This window comes from Pieris rapae, chromosome 11 (assembly GCF_905147795.1).
Source record: "Pieris rapae chromosome 11, ilPieRapa1.1, whole genome shotgun sequence".
Lineage (NCBI taxonomy): Eukaryota > Metazoa > Arthropoda > Insecta > Lepidoptera > Pieridae > Pieris > Pieris rapae.
The window spans coordinates 807413-827030 of NC_059519.1; the positions used below are offsets into that span (position 1 = coordinate 807413).

The following is a 19618-nucleotide window of genomic DNA, read 5'->3' on the forward strand; positions in this document are numbered from 1 at the left end:
GGGGTCATATGTTTCGATTCATCAGTAGAAAATTGCTTAGGCCTTTCAAATGTATCAACAGAGGGTAGGACGGCGGACTGCCTTGAGAACTCCAAATGTCACTTGTGTGTAGTTGCTTGTGTCAGACCGGCATTAAGACATACTCTTTGTATTCGGTCTTTTAATTGAGAACCCCTCTTACTCACATAAATTCAATCTTGCGAAGTAATATTTGGTGGGACACCATGTCGACTGCTCTTGGTATTATGCAATGTATATGTTATATATAATATGCAATGTATAGGAATAAATAAGACAATTATATTAATAGCTTACATGAGATTACACTTAAAATATAAAGTGTTGTTCTGTATGCAGTGCTTGCATTTACAAATATTAAATATTAAATTAAATAATATAGGTAGCTAAAAAGTCCTTTCCTTAGATAAGCTGTTTAAAAAAATTCCCTCCCTCGTAGGTTCTTTAAAAAAGACAAACCAAAAATAACAAACTTTCTTTCCATAAACACTGGCCCTTAGAGTAAAAGTACCGTATCGTTATTACAATAACCTAAATGTTGACAGTATCTATAAATTTTCCTAATATCATATGGAGAAAACCAACACAAAGAGTTAATACAACTATAACGTACCGTATTAGTGCGCTGTAATAAATTTCTTTGCTAAAGATTCCCTAGCTATCTTAAGGGATTAAAAAATCGAATATATAATTCGTTTTTTATCATCCATAGATTTTTTTAACCCAGTCAATAATATAAATGTATAAAATTATTTGAAACGAATCCTATAAGGCTGTAACCAATTATAAATGATTATTTTAAATTGCAACAACATATTTTTCTAGAAAAGGTTCAATACCGAATAAATTTTAAATACCTATAGACAACAGAAAGAGACAGACTGTCCAAAAGCTGTATATACTATTATAATACTACTTTTATTTACAAATACTATTTGTATACCTCCGACGACACCACACAGTCATAGAAAATATTAATATGATTTTTTTTTTAATTTTAGGTAGTGAATGGCAAAAATGCGAGTTGTGAAATTGAGGCGTTACCTGTTTCCAGCCCAAGTTCACCCTCAACATCACTTTTCAGCTGCTTCCATTGTGCTGTAAGTATTCGGAAACCGATTCTAATTATGAGGGCAATAAGCAATATATATATATACTAGCGGATCCGACAGACGTTGTCCTGTCTATACGTCTTTAATTTGAAAATTTCAAACTTTTTTTAATAAGCTAAAACATTCTGGACCATTTTGATGAAAATTATTATTCAAATGTTATGACAATATCTAACGATCCAGCACATGGTCTACAATAACACAATGATAACAAAACTTTTTTTAATTTGATCGCAGCGCTAACTGTCGGGACAGACTAAAATTAAAATTCGAATATTATTTAAAATTTGAAAGTGCGATGGTAGCGCCGTCTGTCGGATCCAATGTAAAACATTCCAAAATCAACAACTACTAATTAATTAAAAAAAACATTGTCCAGCGGACAAAATTGTGAATCTAAACCATTCTCGAATCTCCACGAACACACACAAAAAATTTCATCAAAATTGGTCCAGTCGTTTAGGAGGAGTTCAGTCACATACACACGCACACAAGAAATATATATATTAAGATATAGGTGTAGCAAAAAAACTGTTAAATAAGTGCTTAGAGAAAAGCTTTTAATAGCAATAAGCTGAAGGAAAACTATAGATATTTATATTTGAAGTGCAATAAAACGGGTTATCACAAAGACACATCCGCGAAAACTGAATAAAAGAAAAGTTTCAATCATGTTGCGTTTCGTTTAAATCATTTGCGTAAATTGTTACCGAGCAAGGTACAATCTTTCACGCTTTCTGCAAGAAACTTTAATGCAGTTTGATAAATATGTTTTTACGCAATGGCCTCGTCTAAAAATAAAGAACCGGTAACATTCTATAAATATTTAGCAAGTACATGAGTAAGATCAATGTTGTTTTCAGTTTCAGAATGGCATGAAAGTTATCAAAAAAGACAAACATGCTTCAAAGAAGGTGAGTTTTCTTTCGTGTTATCTTATATTAATTACATATATATTATGTCAAAATACCATAAAGAAGATTAGGCGTCTTCAGCGAAACGCCTAAGTACTGCTAACTTTTTGTACAAAATATTTTATATTTAGTTTGTTGCGATAAATCTAAGCATTTGTTTTTAAATATTAAGGAAGTAAAACCTATTCCTCAGAGATAATGTAGCATTGTTTTACTTTTATTATAAAGATAAACGACACAAAAGTTTTCTTCCTTATAAACAATATTACATAAACTTTTTTCGAAATTGCGTCATAGTCTTAAATTATACAAGGTTTTATATTTAAATTCGAAACATGGATTTATCGTGTGCATTTGCGTCTTTACATTTAAATTCATATTTTTTATCTACGCCTTAATATTGTATCGTAAACAACAGAGGTTTTGCGTATCTGGATCGGTTTCAGGTAAACAAAGTTGAAATACATACAGATGTTTTAAATAGTTTATATTATATTACAACGAAGATACAATATTGCCCAAATTATTATTACGAAACTTTATGAGGATGGAATATTACCTAGGTATAGTAAATTAAGCTTTTTTTTATAGAACAGGGGACAAACGGGCATGAACTTCATCTGATGTTTAGAAATACCTCCGCCCATGGACACTCAATGCCGGGTGGCTCGCGAGTGCGTTATCAGCTTTTAAAATTAAATATATTATTGTTATTACTTATACAATTATTTAATAATTATTTCAGAATGTACACAAGACAACAATATATAGTACTTTATCCAAAATTGTACTTACGTATTGTACGTAATCTTATTAATTTGAAAAGCTTTATCTTAAAAAAAAATACCGATAAAAGTTTACTAAGGATATATTAATGTAGGCTCCAATTTGAACGAAGACATTCGAATTAAAAACCATTGCTTTGTGTTAGAAATAGTAACGTAAATCTCAAGTTACCATAATTCAAATTCTATCAAATTTAATGTAAGAGGAAATACAAATTTCATAGTCTGTACTTTATGGGTTTTTTTACGCGTTAATAGTCTGGAGCGAATGACCGTGCTCGACCGGCGGGCGCAGGTCACGTGTTCACTCCCGCCCGAGAGAGCTCCCGCTTTCTTTCTATGGTTCCGCTGACACGTGATCGTATAATTGTGGCTTAGATTATATTCCAGAATTATTTAAACTAGCATGGTCACGTTGATTGTTGTTTGCTCACTTTTACGCTGCGAAAGTTTTTAAGAATTTCGTTTGAATTTAATTATTGGATATCTTTAGTATTTTAAAGGCTTCATAAAGTTCAGTGAACTCTTATTTATTAGATTTTTTCACAAGCGTATTTTGCCTTAATATACTAATCCCATAATTAGACATTATAAACAAATCATACGGATAATAAAAAGTAAATCTAAAAAAAGGAGCTATGATGTTTAGTTTTGAAAGTTTATAAATATATAACTACATATTCTATGTAAAAGGAATGACAATTAAGGTAAACATAAGTTATACAAAAAATTATTGAAAAATACAATTACATATAATATATAAAAAGTTAAAATAAAAATGACAGAAATTTTTGTTAAGTACATAACAATTTAACCAGCAAAACAGCGGCTTATTTTCGAGATAGGCACTATATGTCATATGAAAACATGAATAGTTATTATTCAATTATTAAATTTGTAGTAGGAACTATAAAATATACCTAGGTACTTTATTAGGATTATAAATCTTATTACAAGAATTTAAATATGTTTCATTTGCCGCGACGCATAAACAATTTTTGAAATAAAAAGAAGAAATGTTAAAAATAGATACCCTAAATTGATTTTATGAACAATTAATAAATCTTTCAAAGACAACAACCTATAGTTATTTCTAGCCTACCCCAGCTTCACATGGCATTGTGTAGGATATTTTGTAAACATCTGTAGCCGAATGATTCGTCCCATAAATTTTTATTTTGCGTCTAATTTTATTTACGCCTGTGACAGATTAGAAAGATTTCCGTGCTGAATCATTATTTATTGAAAATGTTAGGTTAATATCGATTACGCTCCTACTCAGCCTCCTCATTTATATTCCTGCAAGGAAGTTTCGCGAAAAGTGAACATGGAAAATCCCGCGCAACGAACTGTAAATTTGAATTGTCAGATAGAAAATGTCTGAATGGAAAATATAATTTATCTCATTTTAATACCTAAATCGATAAAAAGGAAAACGAAATGGCGACCAAATCATTAATAGTAAGTAGACATTTTGATCACGTGTATTTCGCTACTTTTTTGAGCTAAATCAATACTTTAAATTACTATCACTTGTCCGCCACACGTGTTTTAGGAATAAATTATAATATTTCACCATTTCCGACGCTCACTGCTATTTAGAATTTCGTATTTTAATTTGAATTTCATGATTTTAATTAGAAAGTATAAGGGAATGGAAAGTCGTTTGTTTTGTTAATTCCTTAACGTCAAAGCTCGTTATTTCTTGATGGAAATTTTCGATATTTAAGCCGTATTTTATATACTATTTATATAGTCTATAGCAGTGTTTTCCAACCTATAACCTTCTCCACCATAATGCCCATGCCTATGCCTATGTTTTGATATTAGGATTGTTCACTTAAGACACTGAAATTATAGGTTTTAGGGAGAAATTCTAGTAATTTAATTTTTTAATTTATTTAAGTAATTTTTTTAAAGAGCATACTTAGTACTTTTTTAACTGTAATAAAAATCACAAATAAGTTTAATAAATTTTCGAAAAGCCCTTGACAATCAAATTGATCCCCGTGGGAAATACTGTATAGTTTATTACCGATTTTACCCTTAAACCTCTAAGATTTTGTTTTAAATTTTATTTATTACTCACAAGCGGAAGAATCATCAGCGTCCGTCTACAATTTAGGATTTATCACTTATTTAATGTCGTTTACTGCATTCGAATATTACGATATAAAATTAACAATTATTTTCAGTGTTTGTAAGCTTCTTATTGTTTATTCACTCAAAGTTCTGGTATTGTTTCATCAAAAGTAAACAAAACTTAATTTTGATACCTAAGTAAGACAATTAATAATTTGTTTTAATTCCTGTAATTGATTCAGTTGTTGATTAAGTTATTTTTTTAGGTGACTTTACCATCGGAAATCATAATAGTCTTTTTCGAACTGTGGTATCGACTCCCGGTCTTGGTCTTTCCTGGGAGATACGATCTCCGACTATTAATTAAATCTCCGGCGATGTACCCATCTATTCTCTCGGCCTACACTCTCTGTCTTCTTTGCCGATGAGTAGGGATGCCTACAAATTCAAATTCTTTTTTTCCATAATAAACATTTTATTTTATTAATAAAACGTCGGGCAATCCAAACCCCACATAATGTGTTCATTGTGATGACCTTTTTGGGAGTCCCGTAGGGGCGTTCGCCTTTTGTTGGCCTCAAATCAAATCCATATACCATATGCGGTAAGAAAAAAATCCTGCATTATTCATAATAGGAAATATTCTTGTTATATTGAATCGATGGAATTATTGCTTCTTTCTACAATTATTATATGATTTATACTTAGTAAATCACCATTGATGGTAATTCGCGATATGTTTTAGAAAATTTATATTATTTCGACGTGGTTCAGTCCAATAAATATTTAGTTTAAAATTGTAATAAATGCCACTGGCTTTTGCGTTTCTAAACTCTGTGGTCGTCCATCACGGCTGTTCACCTATAGATATCTATCTATGTGTACACTAACAACGTGAGGATAACGTATTTTAAATCCAAACATTGTGTTATATGTCAGGCATAAAAGGCTGATCGGCTACTTCTTGGTTTAAAGATATCGTATTTCTCAAAGAACATTGTACATATGTTATTTATTAAATTCACGTTGTGAGAAAATTTAATGTAAGGAAGGTTAGTTGTGTTGGTGTAAATTATTAGAAAATAAACTATATGAAATAAAAATATTAGTTGTTCTGCAAATATTAAAAATATGAATTACATAACGTAAAATTGTTTCTCTAAGAAACAGAAATATTCAATATTTTTTTATTTGTAAAAAATTATATCGATCAAACTATTTTACAAAACAATAAACACAGTTTATTTGATTGTAGGTTATAAAAAATGTATTTATGAGGAACGTAAGAAGCTCCGCTGTTTTAGAAAATTATTTAGATTTAAGAAAAATATACGTTTCGTAACATTTAGATGACTTTTATTACGTGGTGTTGCTGAAGATCTAAATTTCAAATTAAGTTTTTAAACGTGTATGAACTGTAAATTTTTCATTTTCTTCAAGGCCACGATCACGTGTTCAATACTTGCCGCAGAAAAACAACTCCATTTGAGTGAAATTTAAAACATAATGTAATCGTTACATAATCTTATCAACATAATATGTCTCGAACAATGAGAAAAACTGTATAATATGTCGCCTCAAGCAGGTAAAAACAATGGACAAGAAATCTCTGGAAAGTGCAATTATTTTTCTTGTTTTATCTGAATCCATTGTTAAGGGGCAATAAAAAGTTATCAAATCCATTTTTATTAAGATGCACAATGTTCATCCATTTATAGTTATTGTTAAGATTACGTTTGCAATCAATCAAAAAAAAAGTATTTCAAGAAATTGTTTTGGCTAGATTTATATCTTACGCCAACCAAGCTAGTTTATTCAATATTTCATTCCAATTCATTACATTTTAATGAATCTGTATAAAACGTTGCGGTAATATATTCTTCTGCAATATTATATATTTTATATCTGTAAGGTGTTGTAGGCAGCACACCCAATAATTCTAGGGGCCGGGTGTTAAAAACGATTAAGATCCTTGTAACAATACATAACCAGGGGGTTTATTCAGTATGCCTTAACAGTAGTGTATAAAGACAACTATATCATTTTTTCGTAAAATGATAAACAAATAAGTTACACCGAAAAATATAAAATTATTTCTCGAATTTCTGAAGATTTTCGCTTATAACTTTATTATTTATAGTTCTACGACAAAAAGTTACTGGACCAAAAACTGTTGTAGAGAATTTAATTTGCAACAAAAACTGTTAACTATTTCAAATAAATAGCTTAAGAGATATATTGTAAATACCATTTCAACCCCTATTTTCAAGATGGTGGCCGTGGGACAAGGGTGGCGACCCCACAAACTTGGTTTTAGCTTTCACTGACCCCCTCCTACACATCAAAAAAATAAAATTGCTTCCTCTAAAAAACGCAACCCAAAATGTAACTTTTCAATGGACTAAGATACAAAATGAAGAGATTAAGGATTATAGCTCGACTCTTTTTTAAGATGTTTTATATGAGACAATTTGTACAACTTGTAAATGTCTTTATACGTATAAGTTTAACGTTTCAGTACTTCAGCAATAACAATAGTTTTTGAGTAATTGGTAATAATTATATATAAATAAATAATAATAAAGGAACACTGCTACTTTAGGCGAACCGAGCTCTATGATATAGATTAATCAGTTTATTATGCTTTTTTTTTAATTTTTTAGTGTAGTTGCAAAAATACATACTAAGAAATATTTCCTCTTTATAATAAAATTATTGAGTTAATCAATGCAATTGATAAGCTTTCCAGAGTAATGGAGCTGTTTGTAACTCTAGAATGCTTTTATATTTAATGATATAATCACATTTTGTATATTATTTAATTATAGTTAAGTGTCAACTATGGGTATAAGTGTCAACATGTATGTGGTTAAAAATTATAATTTTTGATTTGATATCTGACGATTACTTCAAGAATGAATGAGTGATTTTGTTGCCATTCGGTCAGAAACTACCAACAAAGAATTTTACTATATCATTTCGTAACTGTAATATACCAGCGGCATTAGTCTATGTATAACATTTTCTTTAAAAAAATGAAACGTATAAAATTCAATTAGGTAAAAATTACAAAAAATATTTGATAATTCCTTGTACGTCTTAGTCTATTAACTGACGTTATAACGATGCGAAAGTGTACCTAAACAATTGTACAAACGTGATAAAATTTTGGATTTCTCGCGTCGTTCTTTGTATACGAGTCGCAACTCGCAAGGAAACGAATGGTATGTACATAGTATAGGGTATTTCAGATAAGCAGGAGGCAAGCCGGTATAGTCGACAGAGGTCAGAATTGACGTCAATAACCACGTGATCACAAACATACCTACCGCAAGGATAGGCGATCGCCGCAGCGCGGTGGCATCGCAGCCACAACGCCTGCGAGGCCCTTCAAGTGAAGTCATAGGGCGATAATAATAATATAAATAAAAATTATTAGTTTATTATTAATACTAAAAAAAATTTTATAAATGTAATGTAAACGTATAATAAGAGATACTAATACAAATTACCGATAAACGATTTTCAGCAGTAGTTATGTAGATGGTTTCCTATATGCAGAATTGTATGCCTATAAGCTCGCAGGTAATTGCGTAAAAAAAAATGGGAGAAAAGGTATACGCCCCTTTTTTTGAAACTGTTTAATAGCAATGACGCGGAAAGTAACTATTAAAAATGAGCAGGCGTTTTTTTCAAATCGTATTTCAATTTACAATATTTAAGTCCATATTAAAAAGTAGAACATATACATCTTAATGACGCTTTAGAAACAGGAAAGGCAAAAAAGTGTTTCTTTCCATTTTTTTATGTCTAACCGCGACAGCAATCAAACTTCAACCGAATTTCACACAATTTAATTTCAGTTACGCCAGGACCACCTTGTGGTTTTATATACAATTTGACGGTTAAATACTTTACTAGTGTTGGTACATAAGACGTTATTCTTAATATCTTTCTACTTTATATCTAGCAAAAGTTACATAATCTGTAGCTCAATGCTATTTTTATTATATAAGGACAAAATTAAAATAAATCTATATTCATTTAATCCATATACATATAAGTTTTATATTAAAAATGTTTTTGCGATCTATATTTTATCTAATAGAGAACATTTAATGAAAATATATTACTACTACTACTACCTACTTTGAATTGGAATTGCTATCATTTTTAAATAGGTGATTGTACAACGATTATAATGTAAATGGCTTTTTAACTGGATTTTGAACCATCATTCTATAAATATTAACTTGCGATTTTATTTTTTACTAACTTACGTTGAGAAAACAAACATTTAAGTTCATTCATACTGTTGAAGAAGAAGAAGTGAAACTTCTTTGTAAATTGTTTATTACTAAGGTAAAAGCCCCTATAAAAAATGATCATATTTATATGTTATCTCCATGTTTTTGTTTATCCATATTCACACTGTTTACACACTGTATACTCTCAATCGGTCTCAATCGCCTTCCCCTTTTCTTCGACTAAAGCGCTGCATATGTTCGTGACGCTAATATTATTATTATTGCGTTTCATCCGAAAAAAATTACCCTCATGCGCCTATAATATTATTTAGGAAGTTACACTTCAACAATAATTTATTTTTGTAATAAAATAGGGACAAAAATGAGCCAACTGCTTTTTGTGAAATGTACATACGTTTTCAAATACAAATATGGGAGATTTCCATCGGATTCCACAGCCCGCTAATTCGTAAAACGAAAGAAAGATTCCCAGCCATCGAGGTGGAAATTAATAGCGTTCCCTAACCATGTTAAAATTGTGAAATTAAAGCCATGTAACCATAGATAATTATCATTTAGCCTGTTTTGCATAAATAACTTAGCATGGATTGCGGACTCTTGTGGCGCCAATTAAGTGTTAAATCCTTTTGTATTCCGACTGGCGTGTAATGAGATCAGTGACAAAGATCATGAGTCAGATGTACTACATAATTCATTTGTTATGTAATGTTTACCTATTGTTAAAAAATATAAACTCTGTTGAATTAAATACAGTGTTTGTGAGAAGGTGCTAGATTATTTTTTTCGCAATTGGAAGGATTTCTTTTAATTCAAATACATATTAATTAAAGAGGAAAAGGTTGTGAGGTTCGGATCGATTTGGCAAATTAATTATCAATAGAAAGCCAGGTTATTTGTGAGTGTCATAGACTTTTAACCCAAAAAAAAAAGGGTTTTTCGTGGTAGTCGCAGAAAAACTGTCAAACGTTTCTTACGAACGCTTTCTTAAATAGGATTTATTGTGAGTTCTACAGAAAAGTTTGTCAGCAACTTTTATATTATAAAAATAAATCGTCCGCCGCGCCTGTCTGTCTGTTTGCGAGAAGAACTTACGTTAAGGTATTTTTTTGGGCTGGCTTTAATTCGTTTATTACTATAATTTATTTGTTGTGCTGGTTTCGCACGGTTATATATCCTAACTATGAACTACATATAATTTTTCTTTAAATCATTGTAAACATAAACCTTCATAATTAGAAGAAATTAAAGGAATTTTTATTGAAAGAGATTTTATACAGACTGATAGCAAATTGCCTTTTATTCTGCGACAGTCATTACAAAGAGTATTACCTAACTTTACGTGCTAAGCGATTAAATCGTTAGAATTTCAAGCAAACATGTTAAATACAAAATTCGTAAAAATCCCTCGCGTGGATACCGTGTATTCAAGTTTTTTTTTAACTCTTCAACAATAATCGTTTAAATATTTCACTTTAAAGAATTATACCTTCACATTTTTAAGTATACGCGTTCATACATATATATGTGTGTACATAGTACCTTAGTACTGTCATTTTCATTACTGTTTTTTTTATAGAACAGGGGGCAAACGGGCAGGAGGCTTACCTTTTGTTAAGTGATACCGCCGCCCATGGACACTTTCAATGCCAGAGGGCTCGCGAGTGCGTTGCCGGCCTATTAAGAATTAGTACGCTCTTTTCTTGAAGGACCCATACATACATAGTATACATTAATTTATCTAGTTATTTTAATAACGCCATTTAAGTTTTACTTTTTTTATTTTTAAGGCTAGCGACACCTTACATCAGTCCTTGTCACTAAATCCTTTCAATTGTTTAAATAAATATACGAACATAGTCTAGTTAAATATTTTCAAGTGTTACATCCTGTAGTATTAACCTGTGTAAAGAATATTTTACATACTCGGCGCCAGTCAAGTTATAATATTGAGAAAACTGGATTTATTTGCATTTATTGGATGTTTTTGTGCGAAATTGAATACATTATCCTTTTGACGTCAATATATGGTAACTGTCATCATCTCTACCGCTCTGGTCAGTGGCTTATTTAATGGGTTTAACTTCGAGCTTCTAATATTGATCCTGGGGAAACGATAGGATTTAAGAAGTCTTTCATATGCATGACATTGGCTCGGAATAGTATCACAATCTCTAGTAGGCTATTGTAATGTATAAAGCCAACGTCTTTTCATGTATTTCGTATGAGGGACTATATATCGTATGTCAGAGTATATGTTGGTGCAGAAATTTCTTGTACATATGTGTCAATAAAAAGTTTATTATAATTAAACAGAAACAATATGCAAAATAAAATTGATAAACAATTTATTTTTGGGTGTTAGTCTTCAATTTATCCATTTTAAATAATAATTATATACATTTATTACTATGTAGATTAAGAATATTATATTTGTGTGTTGGAAATAAATACATTGGGTTAAGTAAAAAGAAAATCATAATGCATAAATACCTGATGATAACTATTAGACTTGTAATAATTAAAATGTAACACGAATACATTTTTTTCCATTGGGTGGTAAGCAACCCAAGTGTTCTCCAAGAACTCGGTTTCTTTGTAGCCAGGGTTTATGGGACGGTGAAGGCCAAGGCTGTTTGCCATACCAAGGGCCAGAACCAGTCTGCTGCACAGATCAACTTTAATAAAGAATGCTTGCTGAATGATGTCTTCGACACTATCGACATCTTTATATGTTCGCAGAGGGAATTCACAGTAGCGTTATTGTGTATTTTATGTATTACGTTTTTATTTATTTTCTGTCAATTATCGTTTTGGCTTAGTATGTATATTTAGAAATCAATAATAATATTTGTATATAAGTAATAAACCTAGTCGAGCCATAAGTTCTGTTACAAATGAAAATGCATTTTTTTAATGAAGTAAATATTATTAAAAGCTATATTTATTAGTCTCAATAAAAATTCTATTGAATTTTAATTTGCGATTCCAAGGAAATTTCGCCCCTCCTTGATACAAACATTATTTAAGAGACTCAATGTCGCCGTGTCAATAGTTCCATATATTAATCAAGTGTTTAGTAATAAGTACTAGATTAGGTAGTTAATAACAACGTCATCGGTTGTTACACTTAACATCTGGTGAAACGTTGTTTGTAATAAATGATATGTCTATGTCTAAACGTTCAAAATCATCTATCGAATCCACCGCTATCTTTATATACTACGTCTTTCTTTTTACACGTGAACGAAATCCCTCTAGCAATAGTTAAAAAATAATTTTAATTCAATTATGAAAGCGGTCATCGGATTGATTCATTAGTTGATTACAACGGTCCATGCCAGAAGTCACGTAGGCGTTTGAATTAGTGCTCATTTTGATAACGGCGCGTGCCTCTTACTAATCACAAACAGCCTTATGCAATAGAACCTATTTTGGGCGCCTACTGTAATCAACTGCTCTCAATTGTACTAATTAAATATATTAAAAAACCTTACTGTTTAACTTTCGTTCTAAGTAGGAGTAAATGTGCCAAAAGTATTTTTATAGAGGCTCATTTAATTGTTAAGTGATAACGCCGCCCATAGACATCATATCACCAGAAGCTTCGCGATTGCGTTTCCCGTCTTAAAATCAGTACGATCTTTTCTTGAAAATCCCTGAGTCATATTGCTTCGGAAATACCCAAGTGGCCAGCTGGTTCTATATAGTAATGGTGCACGGACATAAATCCCATGCACATGCGTCCCTTGATATTGCACCGGAATTTTTATGAAAAATTTCATCGACTTGCATTAAGCCCAATTTATGAACAATCTTTTTCAGTGCAAATCCATGAATGTATTGCTTCTGCGACGACCAAATGTTTTCATCCCTATCTTACTGTTTAAGGTTCTAAAACACCGCTACCATATTTATTATTTACACAAACATAATTCTTCCATTTTACGGAGTACATAAAGACTAAAATAACATGCGAGAAAACCCACGTTTAATTTTACATTTTCAAGAACTTTCTCAATCATTCGACAGCATTTTTTAATATTATTACGCGCGTTTATTTGTAGGGACGATCTAGAAAAATCTGTGGCATACAGGGTGCTACAACCTTTTAAATGTAGGCTTCACATTTCTGTATCTTTTTCATAATCATTTGGTTATATAATAATTATTCTAATAAATAATAATCTAAGTTTATAATGTTTTCTCAGTAAGCGAATTTTTGTTATAACATAATATAATAGACAAATCAGTGATCAGCCTTCTGTTTGGCTTCCTCACGATGTTTTCCTTCACCGTTCAAGCGAGATCAATGCGAACTTGCTTGAATTGAACCATGACCTCAGGAATGATTGTACTCTGAAGCCAAAGCCACGGCCCTCAAGAAGTGCATAACACCATCCTTACACGTCAATGATTAATTATTATTATTATTTCTTTAATTGCAAGCATTAGGGCCAAGCTTATATGATTGTTGTGCCCATTATCGATTATTAAAAAGCAAATAATCGACACGTACGTGACTCTACGCAAGTGTGTCAAACTTTAACTATTAATTAATCGATTTTGATTGATTCTTAATGACCTTACAAGATATTTTCCTTGTATGACGACTGAAGAGGAAATTCGAGCCGCACGCGACCGCGATTTCCTTTTTTGGACCAGGCTTATGGTATTTTAAATACTTTGTTTACTACAGCTTATATAACATATACATTTTTACTAAGATATTAAGGGTTTATTCATAGCCGTTAATTACATTAAGAATCCCGTATGCGATAAGATATTTACAATTCCATGTGCCTCTTACGAACACGAATTATCTTATTAAGTTGCCAATATTTTGGACTAATTTTGACACAAATTATGAAGATGTTGAAATACACAACATATTTTGTTTTGAGTTTATTTAACAGAAGCAATATTTTTTTGTTTAATATTAGATTATCGTTCGTTTAATGTTTAACTTCTTATTTTTAAATCTATGAATGCGATAAATACTTAATTGACTTAATTTACCGTTTAATTTTAGACTTCTTTTTTTAAATCTATTAATTCGTTAAATACTTATGTCTTTTCTGTTTTGTTTTGCAATGTAATTAGTTTTGGATTTCTTTGTTGTCTTAGTGTTTTTAGCTCTGCGTGTGTGTTTTCTGTTTCCAACCAGCACCTCCCTTATAGTGCAAATTTGCAGTAAAGCAGTTGTTACAATATATATAAAAATTGCGTATTTCTTTTAAACACGCTGTATAAGCGTTGTTTTAAATTGATTCCTTAATCATAGAAACAGACTTTGTTCAGACATTATTTATAGAAGAGGGTATAATGCATGTACAGTCAGTGTAGGGCAAAGGGCAACGTTCAACCATCATGTTAAGAATGCAGACGTCGAGGTAAACGAACTGTCCATGATGCATTATGCATGGTGCATCATTGACCCCTGGCTACCTCAGAACGATATGATCTCTTTTTGCAAATGAAGATGAATATATGCAGACGTTATGACGTTTGGTGCTATCAACCCTTCACTTGACGAACATTGAATACGAGATGGATCATTTCTGATATATTTGTTGGTTAAGTTAATTTATGGTTTAGTTTGCTGCAAAAAGCAGTGCTGGGCTAGCGTACCGTTTCTCAGTCATTTTATGTCCATGAAATAGTTAAAAATTTATGTAAAACAGTCTTGGGAGCTCGAAACTGTAGAATAATAATAATATGTACATAGCGCGCAATTTTAACGAATCTTTTGTACTTAGATGTGGTAGTTTGTATTTATAATTTTTCAACAAATTGTGAGTCCCTTTTAAAACAAACTTGACTCCCCAAGGGTCGCGATCCCCACTTGAGAACCATGACCTATTGGCTTCAGCGTGTGACTGTGACTGTCACTCTTGAGGTCGTTGGTTCGATGCATCAATGGACTTCCTGTCTATGTGAGCATTTAACATTTGCATGAACGGTGAAGGATAACATTGTGAGGATAGCCTTTGACCCAAAAAGTCGACGGCGTGTATCAGTATAGGAGGCTGAAACGCAGCAAAAATTTGAGGCCCAAACCTAAAAATTCATAATTATGTACCTTTTTGGAATATCATTAAGTAAGTTCACTATTGACATACACAATTTCGATAGCTGTTGTTTATATATATATTTTCTAAAAACGTGAAATGATTTTGATTTTATCTAGCTATAGATCTAAATATTTGAAAATTTCTATATTTAAACAATATGAATGAGTCTGTAACTCAAAGCTATTGATTCGTGTGAAAGAGTGGTTGTTGTGATTGAGGTTAAACATAGGTTAAGTCGCAATTGGGCTTGACAGCCGGTCACCAGATCAAACGATAAGCACGGGCGTGGCGCGTGCTTCTTAGGCATCATATTCACGTTCCAGCGTTATTATTAGACGATTTTGGTGAGGTTGGCTCCTACGAGATTTAGGGCGCTAAGACAGAATTATACTATTATTATACCTATAGATAAAACCACTACGGTCCTATGGGTTACAGCTCTGAGGGTCATCAAGCCGCTATAATAAATCCTGCAGCGGCTACAAAACAAAACACTGCGAAATATGAGGGGTGCGTCATGGTTAACACGAAATGCTGAAGTCCATGAGTATTTGGGAATTGCCTCTGTTCAGGAAGATATTAAAAGATTGACCGAACAATAGAAAAGGAGAATCAGCAACACGTCAACCTTTTGGAAACAGCGGAACGCGTGAATGGCTGAGAAGACATTCCGCAGAGCTGCAAGCCAAACCAAGAGGCTGATTGCAGATGATTAATAAAGGAAAGACAAAGGCACTTTTGACAAATGAGAGTGGGCGAAGCAAGAGGATGGGAATTAATTGATCTTCAATTATACACATAAGTATAATAACGTTTTATTTCACTTGCTTGCTCCCTAGTCTCGCTCCATGGCTATTTGCTTCATGCCACGTTTGACTTTTCTCACTCTCTCTCAATCAGTCTCAGTCTCCCTCCCTTTTCTTCGACAACAACGCTGCACATCTTCGTGACGCTAATATTATTATTGCGTTTCATCCGTAAATTTTTAACATCATGCGCCTAAAGAGGTTTCACTTCAAAAAGACTATACTCAGCTATGTATTTCCGTTTATCTGTGTGTGTGTGTATTAATATCTATCGAAATACTACTATAGTTTTTATTATAAAATCATTACAATAATAATTTCATTTTAAGCATTCAACACATTTTTAATGATTAAGTTGTCTTTGTTAATTAATTGTAAAGGTTGAATATTTTTACGTTTATTATATCTGCTACTACTGGACTTTTTTGATTCGAAGCCTTTCATTAGGATGGATAAAGTATAACGTAAATTCCAAAAGTATTTAAATATAACATTTTGATATTTATTTTTCAGTTTTGCTAAATTAACTTTGAAATGAATCGAATAATTATATGTATAAATATATTGTTTAACGTAAAGATAAAAGTCTAAAAATAAATATTGTATCGCACCTAAACGTTTGAGTATTTTATTGTGGGTGGCTAATTTGTTTGATCAGTCATAATGTGGTCGCATGTTACGTAGTTCGCCCGCGCACATCCTACGCGTGCCGACGCCTATTATTTAGTCTCGAATCGTAATCGATTTTTACAAAGGGTCATGTCATAATAAAAAAAATAAATCAAACTAAATAAAAATTTACATTCCTCTCTTGAGTACAGCAGCATTCTATTAAACAATTCTGCATATCCATAGTTGCTTCTCTCACATCTTAAAACCGATTTTTTGTTTATTTCTTTATCTCTTATTGTAATCTATTTTTTGTGTATGTTATGTTTGCGTATAAGTGTTGTCTCATTAAATACTTATTGTATTTTATTTTTCTTGTACCAGTGTATCAGTGTGTCGAGCCTTAGGGCTTCAGGTTAAGGTTGGTTCAGACCAATCCCATAAATATCGTGATGAAAAAACCCTTCAACCTTGGCCTCAGTATTTTGTATCGGTTTCGTGATATTATATTTTTCTATAGATATTAGGTTTTTCGCAAATTGCGTGGTTAAATCGGGATAACCCCATGTTTTTAACATTAAATTAAATATACTGCGGCAAAACTTATTATAATTTCTTATGGGATCGGTGCCGATAATTTTAATATTGACATTTGCAATTTTGGACGACATTATGTTAATATCTTATTTACAATTAGTATAAGCATACATTTCCCATGCAAAGGGTAAAACTTGCAAATGAAAATGGAATAATTGTGGTCCCAGTTTGACGTATCTCGTATTAATATTGATAGTTTTAATCGAAATAAAATTCATTTTGTATTTAAAAAAATTTCATGAGGAGTTTTTTTTTTCGAAACATAAACATACCTTTTTATTAACTTTTACTTTCTGTTACGCAATATATCTAATGGTCAACGGTTAGGAAGCGTCGATACTTTGATTATAAATGGGAAATAATCTTCTAAGACACTAGTTTTCGTTAATAATCTGAGCTCTAGACATTTGACGAACAAGTGTAACACACGATTAAAAATAAATACTCTGAAATAACACGTAGTTTCATTTTTTTATCTCATTGGCAGACCAAAAAATCTTAAAAAAATCAGCTATATTAAAGTTATTTAAAAGTGTCAATTATAACTACTGCCATTATATTAAAAATAAGTGTAAATAGTATGGCAACACCGTCCATAGACGACGAAACAAGGTGTCATTCCTTTTCTTCCTTTTGGAGCATAGAAGCCTCATAAATAATTTATTTAGTACTAATAAATAGTTAATCAATATTTATTAGTGTTCAACATATGTTTATTTCTAAATATATTGTATTTACAGTTATTAATAAATACATATAATTACAATGAAAGGTTATAAAACATATTTAATGAATCACATATGGAGTACGATATAGGAGGAGCTCCACGACCCCTACGATCGCTGTACGGACAGGTCAATCCCCCCACAGAACATCTACATCCCATTATCACTGTGATTGTCCCCGGGTAGTATTTTAAGGAGTTTTCCTATTAATATTAACTTGGAGTGCTGCATATTCAACGCGACCTCGGCCGTGGACCGGTCAACGACGAGTCACATACTACGGAGTACGACGCAAGCAGCGAGCGCGTCAAAAAAACCCATTACTATGTACCTATTTTACACTGAATTTTAAAACTTTAAAAATCAGCTACAATTTCGAATCAATACATTGATTGTGGCTTGATGACTCAATAGAAACAACTATTTGAAAATTAGTTTATGAAATGAAATAATTAATTTGTTCGAGCGATTTCTTTTAGCGGGCTACCAGGGTGGTGATGATAATAGTAGAAGTCCTTCGGGTCATGGTGAGTTCAATGTACCGTCAGCATTCACTATAGAAACACCTCGCCTCTCAATTTATTTAAAGTAATCTATAAATAATTTTATCATACATGAATAAAAATTCGAATCAAATTTATTCCTTCATACCTTATTTTTTCCATATTTATAACGAAGAAGCCCTGTAGGAGGAAAAATAAATTTTCATTATGGCTTATTTCCAGTACAGCAATGAGACATCGCCTCATTAATCATTTTTTTTAGATTGCCTTCCGTTTAAGCTTGTAGTACATATTCTTTTAAAGAATTTCATCGGAATTTCAAATACCTATTGATATATGTATAATAATAGCCTATACGTTAAAATTGTAGTTAAAATGAAGAGTTTTTCACATTTTCCGCATACCAAATATGAATTTTACCAATATGGATTTCCCATATATCTTTTATGGTTGCCAAGTGTTGCCAATAATAGTGCTCTTACTTCGCACATATTGATAGCTTCATTAATACGACAATACGTTTTTAGCCCACCCATGCTGACTAGAAAATTACCTGCTTAATTTATCAACAGATAATATTTTTAAAAAAATCATTCATTATAAAAAAAATGAGTTTGAATGAATACTATGAAAGGAATGATTTGGTAAAAAATACCTGTGTCAGTGAACCCAGCTATTTTATAACAAAATTAATAGTAAATTCAAATAATTTTTTTTTCAATAGCCCTTTTTTTTACTATTTACAACACTCGTGTGTGCCAATAAAATCTTATTAATACTAATTCACCGGCTATTCTTTATTCGCCGTTATTAATTGAGTATAACAAAAAATAAGTAATGACTAATGACGTCTTTACAATTTTAATACAATTACCACGAGCCGTCGGCATGTAGACTTGTTTTTTTTTGTTTTTTGGCGTGATTTGATAGAGTAGTTATCATCCTAGATAATCAATCATTTTTGGGTCCAGCTATGAACGTGCTTCAAAATTAAAACTTTTTGCATGAAATAACTTATGTTTTTTTTATATTTAAAATGGGATTTTTGTACAACTTGATTCAGACACTTAAAAAGTCTTTGTCGGACCTATTAATGTTGAGAAAACGAGTCTGCGAAACATTTGTGTT

General features: G+C 31.5%; 1 protein-coding gene across 1 annotated transcript in view; it reads left to right on the forward strand.

The window, feature by feature from the left end:
- The window catches only part of LOC110991586 (inositol-trisphosphate 3-kinase homolog), a 53297-nt gene that overhangs the window by 1137 nt on the left and 32542 nt on the right, over window positions 1-19618 (forward strand). The window contains exons 2-3 of the mRNA XM_022256989.2: window positions 1020-1118; window positions 1994-2044. Of these exons, the coding sequence (XP_022112681.1) occupies window positions 1020-1118; window positions 1994-2044 (150 nt within the window). The remainder of the gene's footprint in view (window positions 1-1019; window positions 1119-1993; window positions 2045-19618) is intronic.